Raw genomic sequence first — 12,349 nt, 5'->3', positions numbered from 1 at the left:
TTCTTACAATGGGCTCTGTGGCTACAACTAAATAGATTTTATGCTGCTTGATCAAAATAAATTAAAGAGCTGGTACAGTTTCAATGTTCTTGGAATATTAAGATCTAACATGATTAACTGGCTCATATCCCAAGCCTCACCAGTATCTGGCCAATAGCACTTTGACTGACTGAAAAGTGGACCTTGGTTTCCTCCTCATTTAACCTGGCCTCTATGTGAACTGAGGGATTTGATTCCTTCAGGAGCCACTTCTGACACTGTGAAAAGACATGGTAAGATAAAACTGAGGTCTACAGTGGAACTTGGGTCATTTCCAGGCTTCTGTAGTGCCTACCAACACTGTGTGTCTCAGAGGCTTTCTGCCTCCTCTGTTTCCTCCTGCTGTTGATTAGGAAGTATGCTCTGAGCTGCTCTGTGCAAAAATAATGTCCTTTATTTTGCTGCTGGTTGATATTCCAAAATACCAAAATCAATATTTCTCATCCTATATTGGCCATTTCACTCTTCTGGAGCATAATCTCTGATACTCAGTGCATCTTCATGCATTGAATCATGATAAACAGTAAACAAATTAGTTGTTGCTATGATTTTATCACTTCAGTTTTAGTTGGATACAGCACAGAAATAGCTTTGATTAGAGAAATTTTACTGGATTTAAATATAAACTTTTTAAACAATTATCAGTTCCTGCCATTATTCGTCCATAGTTTAGGTACAAGAACTGAATGAAAGGCCTAGAGAAAGGCTAAAGTTGGGGATGTAAAGCAAATGGTAAAAAGATTTTGCATTTCCTGTGTTCTTTCTGTAAATCTAATAAGGACATATTCATGCCATTTGTATACAAAGCTGAAGGTTTACTTAGAATTGAACCCAGGACAATGACACTAAAAACTACTGTTTATTCCTATTGTAATAGTGAAAGAAAATAGGAAAAAACAAGTATCCTTGTTTTGTAGTCAGCACTTTTTGAACTGATTTGATGTGTTGAAAAGTTATGTTGCTGAATTGTTGTTATTGAAGCTGCTTGGACAATCAAGATGGAAGACAAATAACAGTGTACCTGGATGCAGGATGTGAAGAGTGCAATCTTTTCTCTGATCATCACCCCCTGTACCCTCTGTTTTTCATGTCTTCCTCAGCACTGTGTATAGTTTTCTGACATTCCACCCAAAATTTCCATTTCCAGCTAAAATTTTGTTTATAAAATAGACAAAATGTGTGATCCCAAGCTCAGCAAAGCCTTTGGGATTCTTTCCACTGTCTTCAATTAAGCCCAAAGAGAATGAGTACTAAGTAATTCCACATTAAAAAAACCAAACCAATGTGAACCCAGTACTCCTAGATTTCTTCCACCAGTTATAGAAAAAGCAGACTATTTGCAGCAGGAGGACTCTTTTATTACTGTAATTTAAGCAATAGCCCATGTCCTGTTCCCTTTCTGGATCACACAGGACTATGAATACAGTGGAACAATGTCATTGTGCTACCCTTGGAATAATGCAGTGAAGAGCTCATACAGGCTGGAAGATGGAGTGTTCCTGCAGGACTTAAATTGCCTTTTTATTTGACAATTTTTCCAGTGGGTTTTTGTAGAACATGAGGACAGGGAGCAGGTTATAACTCAGTAAAAGTAAAAGCTTTATTCTGTATGAATCATGATGCCAACACAACCTCAAAGTACAGGACAGCTGATCACACACGGCTCCGTGATTGGAATTGATCTCTGGAGGCCACATGATCAAACTTCCTATTCAAAGCAAGGGTAGCTCAAACTTAGTTCCTGTATATTGTATTCAAATGAAATGTTGCAAAAGATTGTGATCTGATAACATTGATTTGCACATGATTACAAGCAGAAGAGATTGTCACACCTCAGTGACCTGGCTTTGTGAAATTTCAGATATTTTCAGTGCATTGAATGGCAAAGTACTGCTGCACACAGAGCCTTATAATGAAACAGATGGCACCTCTTGCTTACTAAATGAGTGGAGTAGTTCAGACCTCTAAGGATATTCAGTTCATATCTCTGAATCCAAAACAAGGCTAAACTGTCACTCAATAAATGGGGCTGTTGGAGGTAAAGAAATGAAACAAATGATAAAACCTGAGTAGGATCTCTTTTCACCTACAATATTTATGTGGAAAAGAATTGTGGAGCATATTGTCTGTCCTGAATTGTAACACATGACCATATGATACAGTATTAGGAACAATCTATTTTAAACCAGAAAGGCAGCTATCTGAAACCAAAGTGAAAGCCTAATCATAACATCAGGACAAGAATCTGATTGGGAGCCGCCAACATGGATTCACCAATGGTAATTTCTTCCTGACTAAAATGATTGTTTGTCTTGTGGACAAGGGATTGGCACTGGATGTTGTACACCCCTTGCTTTAGCAAACACTTCCGATTGCGGTTGTCCCATAGTATTATTATCGCCAAACCAATGACCTATGAAGTGAGCAATGGAATGATAAAATAGGAGGAAAATTGGCTTAAACTGGTGAACTCAGAGAGATGTGATTGATGCTCATATGACTGCCTCTGGAGTATCATGACCACCTGTGAGGACACCCAGTACAAGAAAGATATGACATAATGGAGCAAGCTCAGTGCAGGCCTGCCGAGATTGTCAGGGGACCAGAGCACTGAGAGATCTATGTCTATTCTAGCCTTGAGGGTAGAAGGCTAAGGAGAGAATTTGTTGCTGTTTACAACTACTTAGAAATGAGGGAGACATCCTGTTCTTGGAGGTGTATGACAGTACTACAACAGACATAAACTGGAACATGAAAAATTCCAATTAGAAACAAGCAAAAATTTTACTCTGACAATGTGCAGATACTAGAACCATTTGCTCAGAACAATCATGACATTTCCGTCCTCTAAAGGTGTTTCACAACTTAACTGGGACAAGTTCCTGAGTGACCTTATCTAATTAGACCTTGCACTGAGGATGAGATTTAGACCAGATTATATCCAAGGATTTAGTCCCTGTCCAGCTTCATTATTCTGATTCTGTGATCAAATTATGCAGAAATGCCTGGAGGTAATGCTGATTTTACTAATTCCAGGATAGGAAGCAGTATAACAGCATTGCTATTATACTGCTCTGTTTAGGGCTTCTTGAGACTAGGAGCTAATTAGCTTAGATGCAAGCTCCACATCCAAGGACCTATACTGGTTTGAGGATCCAAGCTAGTTTCATGGATTTCAGACACAGTAGCATGATCAGAGATGACTTAAAAATCACTGCATGGCCACCATACAGTGTGGTGCAGACCTGTCCCACAGTACAATTATAAATTTAACTCTCCAACAGGATGAGTGTAGTTGGACAGATTCGCCATCTTAGAATGCCAGTGACATATTGGAACATAAAACCTTCATTCTGATCTTTATCTTACTAAGCAGAAATTATGTCAGGCTGCAACATTTGGGTTATAGTTTTTCAATGTAAAAAATGGGAAGTCATTTAATTAAAGATTTTGAAAAGAACTCCTCAGATCCTTACATAAATGTGTGAAACAAATGCTGTTTTGCTGTTCACGACGTATATCAAGAATTAAAAGTATAGAGGCTTTTTCTGTGGCCTTCTTTCTGGTTTCCTCTCCACAGGTATAAAGGGATGCTTTAACTGCTTATAACATTTCTAAAAATGTACATGTGCCCTAGGGAAGCAATTTGGTATTTGAAATGACCTGTTCCTTAACAACTGTTTTTAGCTACTACTCAATGATTGCAGAGGGAATTTTTAACTCTACTGCAGTTAAAGGACTGCTTGGGCCTCCAGTGAGTATACACGCTTTATTAAATCTTCAGATTTTGCCTGTCTTCAGTATCGTCCTTTTAGTTATCAGCTAGTCTTGAGTTTTCTATGCTTTAGAATTATGTTCCTGCTAACTTCAGCATAAGCTCTGTGGAAAGTACTCAAGGCAGAAACTGAATTCTATGTGAATTAATTCATTGTGCACATTTGTAGAAAGAAAGGAGTTGGCTTACCTTGAATCTCAACTATAATCAGAATGGTAGAAATGTGGAACTGATGCAAAAAAGCATAAAGAGTTTACATAACATGTCTTTCAATCGGTGTTGTAGTTTAAATCTAAATGTAATTTATTAAAATTGACCATCTAAGGAAAAGAACATATGGCATTAGGAGAAACAAAGGGAAGAAATGGAATTCTAAGTGTTGTCTTCATACATTATATATAGTTGTATTGTTCTTTAGGATTCTTGTGCCACCTCTACAGAGTGAGGTAAAGTCCTAGAGATGTACCTTTGTTTTTTTTGTTGCTCCTTTAGCAAACGTATATTATTTTTTCTATGATAACATACCACTGCCATCATGGAAGGATTTGCACCACCATAGTGTCAAAAGTTGCCTAATAGAATGCTACATAGCTACTGTGCTCAGGGACTACCACACGTATAAATATATCCTGGCTTATGATTTCAGATAGTATTGTTTATACATTATATTTATATTGTATGTAATATGATAGAATTATTTTTCCTTGTGTCAGGATCCTTCGTCTATTGCCTAACGATCATTACTAAAGAGAAAACTGTGAAAGCCAACAAATTATGTTGACAAAACATTGTCAAATTGGCCAAAATTCTACAGGAGGCTTTTTACTAAGCCCTCGGCATTGTGGACTGCATGAGAAGCCAAAGAAGGGGGAAGAAAAACTCTTTAAAAATACTTTTCATTTGAAAAAGAGCTGATAACATCTAGGAAGTTATATAATGAATTCTTAGTCTCTCTGTCATTTACAGAATTTCTACACACATGAAAACACTACTTAGGTCTTTTCTTTATCTCTTCACTAACGCAGAAATCATGTGGACTTGAATTTAGTTCTTAACTAAGATAACTTGGTAATGAAATGTTTCTGAAGAACTGTACAACAAAATGCAATCTGACTGGAATGCTTTCACTACAGAACAGATACAGAAATTATTTCATTTTCAAATATAGAGTATTTCATACAAAAATATATTTTTGAAATACCGTTTAAAATATTGCTACAGAAATTCTATTGAAAACCAATCTGACTGAGTGTTCATGGAGGGATAGAGAATAAATTTGGAAGGAAATAGAGAATTTTAAGCTGACTTTCCACTCTATTAATGTTTGCATGTTTCTCTTTGTGAATGTGTGTATCATCTATGCTGTGATAATCATCAGGGGTAGTTTAGTTTATTCTTTGTAACAGATTCTCCCTATATGACATTTGTTTCAGAGAATACTTTGATTCAGACAGCAATTTTGTCATGCAAGAGTTCTTAGACTGCAGACAGAGTGATTCAAGTTCAAGTTTTCCAGTTATTTAAAACTGCATTAGTAAAATGTCCTAGCTCCATATTCGTACGTGATCTTGCCATGGAGTTACGTAATTGTTTTTGCTTAGGGCCCTCGAGGACCAAAGGGTGACACTGGTTTACCTGGATCACAAGGCCCCAAAGGACAACAGGTAAGAGAAAATGTATGGGGAAAAGTACACGCTGCAAAATGTGTTAGATGACATTAAAAATGTGATTATTCTAATTTTACTACAGATTGAGATGTTAAAAAGTTTACGTGAGAAACTTGCTAAGTGGAAATTGAAAGAATGTTAAACAAAATATTTTGATATAATATTAAGAACTAATGTTTCAACCCTAGCGCTGAAATTGTGCAGAATAATCAGAATAAGTTTACATAAATATGAGGCGACTGCCTCTTGTCAGCGAATTGCCCATGTTAACAGCCTGGGATCCTAACCAAAAGGCCAAATAAAAGCAGATTAATCTTTTCTTCCTCTCTTGGCATTGAGGAATTTGCCTGCAGAATCAAAACTCCACTTTTCTATTCCCAAAGAAAGTATAAGACCTGGTGAGGTCTCTCTTTAGGATTTTTTTTCTCTTATTTCTGCACTACAGTTTTGATTTTGTAGCACTTCTGAGACTAAGGACTGACTCTGCTGTTTTGCAAATATTGTAGCTGTTATTCTGGTTTTCTTCCCCTTCTTATCCAACTGCAGGAAGCAGGGGAGAGGAACATCTACGTTATTACAATCTTGGGGATAACAAAAAGGAAAAAATCACTTTCTGCTTGTTCTTTCTAAGTAGCTGACCTCATTTTCTCACAAGCAATAGGAAGGCTTGGAACATGTTAATTATGGCTAAAAACGGGACTGTAGATGTTTCAGAAGGAAACATCACAGACCACAAATACCAATCTCCTTTTGTCATGAGGATTCCTTGTTCTTTTACAAAGTGCATAAACACGATCAAGCCAATTTCGGTTTGTTGGGTGCTTTTTGTTTTGGGCTGAGGTGTGTGTGTGTTGAGGGTGGTGTCGCTTCTGCTGGAAGGAACTCAAAACTTTGAAGCCACTACATTTTTTTTACCCAATAATGATATAGTGATATATATGAGGCTGTTTCTCAGGCATGAACATCAGGTTTTGCTCAAGAGTGATGAAGTTTGGAACCACAACAAAGCTACAGAAACTCCTAGAAGAATGTTGCTTTAAGGATCATGAGATGCTTCTGTTACAACCTCAGGTCTATAAAATCTCATAGAAGTAGTCAAGCCCTAGGGAGACTCCAAAGACTGCAAAAGTTTAAGAGCCTGCAAGAAGAACTGAGCTATAGCACTTCCTATTCAGTGAAAGTGCTATAACCTGGACTATCATTTTAATTAGCAATGTAATTGTTTGCTTCAAGCCAGATTTTTTTCCATTAGCGATCTGGGAAAAGTGTACTAAGCTGCCTGAGCTAGGAGGAGCACAGTTACAGCTGGAAGATCCAGAGTGGGAATTATGCACTGGCACTGGAGAATGATAATTCATGGTTGTGTTGCTGTTACTCAATGGAATTGCCCCTTGAAAAACTGGAATGCAGAGGGTTATAATTTGGAATGCTAGGAACTGGACTTCATTAAAGGTAATGAGAGTGCATCATGCCAAGCTTATAAAGAGAACAATTCATGCTTTCCTGATGGTAAAATCAGGACACTTAATGTTCTATCAAGATTTTAGGTTTCCAGCAGGATTTCCTAACAAGGGTCTAAGCTGATGGCACAAAAGAAGACACCAATAGTCTCTCTGCCTTTGGCAGAGATCTTTTGTAAACACAGCATGTTTCACATAGTTACTCTCTTCAGAGCAATTAAGAGACATTTTTAAAAAAATAGTTACTTAATCATCTCAGGGAGATTTACAGGAGCAGAATATTTTAATGTGCTGTATAATGTTTTAAGAAAGAACAACTTTTCTTAAGGATTCCTCTGGAATCAAGTTTCAATCTACTCACATAGATACGACTTTATGTTTGATACCACAGCATGAAAAACCTGTCATGCTTCAAACAGCAGTAATACTGCTTTGCTTTCTGATTCATCAAGAACAGCTTTGTAAACACTACAAAATAACTTTGATAATTGCAGGGTGAGAAGGGAGAACCAGGAGCTTTCATTGCTGCTGATGGATCCTTAACTGAATTGTTAGGAAGAAAAGGAGAGAAGGTGAGCTAATACTGTGTTGTGACCCTCCAGAATGTTTGGTGGCCTTGTTATCAGCCACCACTGCTGGATACTGTAGTTCTCCTGGTCATTGTTCTGTGTGTCTATCCTCAACAGGGTGAATCTGGAGTGGTGGGACCAGTGGGACCAATGGTAAGACATTTCCAAAGATGAGTGAATTCCTTTTTTTTTATTTTGCTCTGCTTTTACAGATAATGGTAAATGTAAAGTTAGTTTGGTTTAGCTCCTTCTGAGTTGCGATGATAAGGAGTACTCATGCTTCAGAATGAACAATGTCCTTCAGAAAGAATGTGGTTGTTACAAACATGGTGGTGTAAACTACTGACTTGGTTGATAATTTAAATTTTGGTAGGACAAATGTATCCATTACAATCTAAACACACAGTGAAATATCATCAGAGCCAGAAACTTACATTCTTTTTTACTCTGAGTGAACTTGGTTTGTTTAGCCCTAAAGAGGAAAGACTGAGCAGAGCTCAAATTGCTCCCTGCTGCTACCTGAAAGGGAATTATAGACAGAAAAAGTTAGGTCCTTCTCAGAGGTGCATAGGAAAAAGACAACTGCCAATGATCGCAAGTTCCAGCAAGAGAAATTCCAATAAGATATAAAAAAATCAGAGTAAAAGAAATAGGTGCTAAGAGAGATGGTGAATTGTGGAACAGGGTGCCAAGTGGCATGACCTAACTTGAAAGTTTGTCTTGCTTTGTGAGAAGATGTTGGACTAGATGATCTCTAAAGGTCCATTCCAATCTAAATTATTCCCTATTTCTATAACTTACATTCAAACAACATCAGGCTCAGTTTCTGTCAGTGTGAAAAATTTGCAGCTATCTTAGGTTCTGAGGAAGCTGCAAATCAGGCAGTAGAGTCAGACTGCTTATTGATAGTCAGGATTTAGAGGCCTTCTTTCAGATACTTCACCTTGTATTTTTGACTGGACACAAAGTGTTGTATCAAAGCACAAGAAACTAGTTATAAAATAAGAACAGTTGCCTAGACTCAGTATTGTTAAAGCAGAAATTAATTTCTTCTAGTTCAATATCCCAAAAATAAAGGATATTGATTGTTTCTTTGATTCTGCTTTTGATGTAGCCTGATCTCTGCCATGCCTAAGTGAATGCTAGTAGCTGTGGTTATTTCTGCACACCAAGGTGTGTAGAAGATTTTGCCATCAGTTTCTGTGGCCTTTAAAAGGGGCTAGCTGGGTGTGCTGAGTAACTGCTTCCTTAATTACTGCACATTAAAGCACCTAGGGACTATCCTAATTTACCAGAAGGAGAGTTCCTTTACTCCTGCTTGTATGACTGCAAGATTAGTTTACTCTTTCAACTCAACATAGAATCATAGAATAATTCAGAATGGAAATGAACATCAGAGATCAATTAGTCCATACCACTGCCTAAAGTAGGTCTATTTAGCTCAGGGACTTGCCCAGTCAAGTCTCCGTCATCTCTTAGAATGGACAGCACATTCCAGTATTTGACAGCCTCCAGATTAAAAGAAGCTTTTCCTTGTATTATATGGAATTTCTCATGTTCTAGCTTGTGTTGGTTACCTCTCATCCTATTGCTGTGCACCCTTCAGGATATGTCCTTTTTCTATCAGAAATTCTATCGAATTCTGTGTTTACATTTCCTTTTGTACTAGCACGAGGTGGTTTTTACAGTTCAGCTATTCAGAGGGAAATCTTGCCAGCACTGGTGTGAGTGATTGCACTGCAACAGAATTTAGTGCACAGAACCTGTCTCAAGATCAGCCAGTTCCTCTTCTTAGCAGAGAGAAGAACTGTAGTTTGAACATCACTGCTCGCAGGGTGTTTTCTCATAGAAAAAAAATCCTTCATAGTAGGAGTCCTGTACAACAAAAACACACAGACTTTGGAGTGCTGGAGTTATGCCTCTGTGGCATAACTTATCAAGGTTTTCATGACAGTTCTGTTTGCACAGAGTATGACTCTTGCCCAAGAATAACTTTGAGGTAGCTGGGGAATCTGATCATTCCTCTAAGCTGCTAGGGCACAATGAATTAACATACTTTTCCAAAATTTAAAAGAAACCTCCCTATTCATTGCTGCCCTCCTTTTTGAGTCTTCAGCTGGATAGAAGAGAGGATCACAGGAGCTTGGACCACAACAAGGTACAGAGAAGTAGTGGTTTGACCAATGTGAGCTAGAGATAGTCAGAAGGTTAATAATAAAAGCAAAAGAGACAGACTGAATCCAACATCCTGCCACTGGGGCAAGGAGAATCTTCTACTTGCTCAAATATCGTGTTCATTACCAGTGAAGCAGACCACTGGAATTACTGAATAGGAGCCCTTAGTAATAACCACAATATCAGTCTGCCCAAATTGACTCTCTGCTTTGTACATGACATTTCCTTTTCTGGTAAGCAGTATCCTCACTTCCTCCTTTCACTTCTAGCTGTGACTGCTGTCTTCTGCTTCAGGGAGTAGCTAACATCTGGCAGGGTTAAGCTGGCACTTTGACACAGGAACCAGTGGCTCCAGTATGGCTCTAGTGGCTCCAGTATGATCAGCTCTCACATTATTGATGTTTATTATTTAAAGAGCCAGACGCTTCTCTTTATTTAAAGTAACAAAAAAGTCTCTAAAAAGTTTCTAATCATCTTCATTGCTCATTAAAGCTCAGATTTGCATAATCTTTAAAGGTTCAAATGCCAGAAAGTGAAATAAAAGAATGCCTCATGACATTTTGGGATTCTTTTATTTTCAAATCCCATTATTGGATATGGTGGCATAGAAGGATGGGTTGAATTATTTTGAAAAGTTAGGGGCACAACATTAGAGTTCACATTTGCCAGAGTCCATCAGCATTCTACCGCCTGCTTTAAACACAGGTATTAGCTTTGATCGTATGGGCAGAAATTACTTCAAACAGGAACTGAAATAGAAGTTCAATAAAGGTCCTACCATGTTCAAGTATTTTCAGCTGCCATTAGTGATTACAGTGGTGATGTTATGAGTCACTATATTCACATCAGCTATTTCTAAATTTCATCTCTAATACAGTCTTCAGTTTTGGCATGATAACAAATACAACAATTAATCTATGAATTTCAGCTTGCTGCTAAGATAAACTATATCATCCTCATCATCATCATATAAATTTTCCATGAATGTACACCACTTTTCAGTGAAATGATATTACATAAAGGCAAGGACAAATACTTGATACTGATTGATACATTTAATTTTCCTTTGACAGATGGTGACTCATTTTTTGATTGCACACCCTACAAATGACTGAGAATTCAGACTTATTTCACATAACAAGTCTTTTCCAAGCCAGAGCTGACTGTTCCATGCAGGCCTCAGCTTCTCAGATCACTCAATAGAGCAAGTAGAGAGGACATTCTGTGCATTCTCTGCAGACAATCACACACTGATTTTTATAACTCAAATATGAAACTATGCCTCTTATTCTAACTAATCTAACATATGTCAAAGATATGTTCGATATGTTCTCCATAATCACATTTTATTTTTTTTTCCAGGGACCAATAGGACCTACTGGACCTAAAGGAGAACTTGGTTTCCCAGGACGTCCAGTATGTATCATGCTCTCAAGTGTAGTAAAGATAGAAGAGCTTGCTTCTGACACATACTACACTATTTCTACTCATTTCAGGGCCGCCCAGGACTGAATGGATTGAGAGGTGTGAAAGGTGATCGAGGAGAAGCAACTAATGTAAGTTCTTATGTATGAAAATTAGTTGAAAAAAAAAACCTATTAAAAGCTTAAGTCAAGTCTAAATTGTATGAATTCCTTTAAAGTTATGACAGGACTGAAACCCTGAAATAATATAGAAATAATTACGTCTTTCTGCTACTTTTCCTATCTAGTAATAATCATTGAAAAGTCGACTTCTGGGTCCATCTGGACAGTTCTTGAAGATGCACATATTTGTATCAGCTTGCATGTGTAGCAGTTACGTGTGTGATTCACTGTTAGCATAGCTGGTTCAAGTAGCAAATTATCTGGGATTGCCAGTTTTTTCTACATATTAAAGAATTCCTGATCCAGGCCATCAGTATGACCCCTCGTGGTGTGAAGATACTTACATAGAATCTTAGCTATCTAGCACAGGCACAAACAGCACTTGAGCATATTGATGTGAAGTGATGTCTACTCTGCTAACAAAAAAATACTTGCTAATAGCTACTACTTGCTTTAACTGCCACATACATGTATTCAGAATAATGACCACTGCATAGATAATAGCATATCCATGCCCACCTACAACCTGTAATTATGGAATAGGATGATCTTTGCTAGAAAAATTGGTACCCATACCGCAACAGCAGCTAATAATATTTCATCTGCATCAGAGATATGCTGGGGAAAAAAAAACCAGGGTATTTTACTGTGCTAACATAGAAATCATAAGGTAGGGATCAGCTAGGCATCAGAAGAGGTGATCTGGTCAATATCACTGTATTTCGGTAGGGGAAATTTTGTAAATGAGTTCTGTTGCATGAGCTCTCTGGTTCTATTTTGTTTAAAAGAAAAAGATATATGGCACACAAACTGCAAAGCTGTATTTTTTTCTACCTGGACAATGAGTATAAGTAAGCTGATATTGCTTTATCCAACCAACAGGAAGACTGAGAATTGGTATGTATCTAAGTATCTGAAAAAAATTTTGGACAGGCACACCCTCTGCTGAGTTAAAAAGTGGCTCGATGGCTGGGCCCAAAGAGTTGTGGTAAATGGTATTAAATCCAGATGGATCAACGGGCAGAGGCCAATGGGATGAAGTTCAACAAGGACAAGTGCTGAGTCCTGCACTTTGGAT

General features: G+C 37.7%; 1 protein-coding gene across 1 annotated transcript in view; it reads left to right on the top strand.

Annotated features, from left to right (window-relative positions):
- The window catches only part of LOC104055762 (collagen alpha-1(XV) chain), a gene marked incomplete at its 5' end in the record, with an annotated part of 137,814 nt that overhangs the window by 101,306 nt on the left and 24,159 nt on the right, over nt 1-12,349 (top strand). Inside the window, 7 exon segments of the mRNA XM_054057883.1 lie at nt 3,727-3,753; nt 3,755-3,793; nt 5,416-5,478; nt 7,436-7,513; nt 7,628-7,663; nt 11,048-11,101; nt 11,182-11,241. Coding sequence (XP_053913858.1) covers nt 3,727-3,753; nt 3,755-3,793; nt 5,416-5,478; nt 7,436-7,513; nt 7,628-7,663; nt 11,048-11,101; nt 11,182-11,241 — 357 coding nt within the window.

The sequence above is a fragment of the Cuculus canorus genome, chromosome 2 (assembly GCF_017976375.1).
Source record: "Cuculus canorus isolate bCucCan1 chromosome 2, bCucCan1.pri, whole genome shotgun sequence".
Lineage (NCBI taxonomy): Eukaryota > Metazoa > Chordata > Aves > Cuculiformes > Cuculidae > Cuculus > Cuculus canorus.
This window is presented reverse-complemented; position numbering and strand designations above follow the sequence as displayed.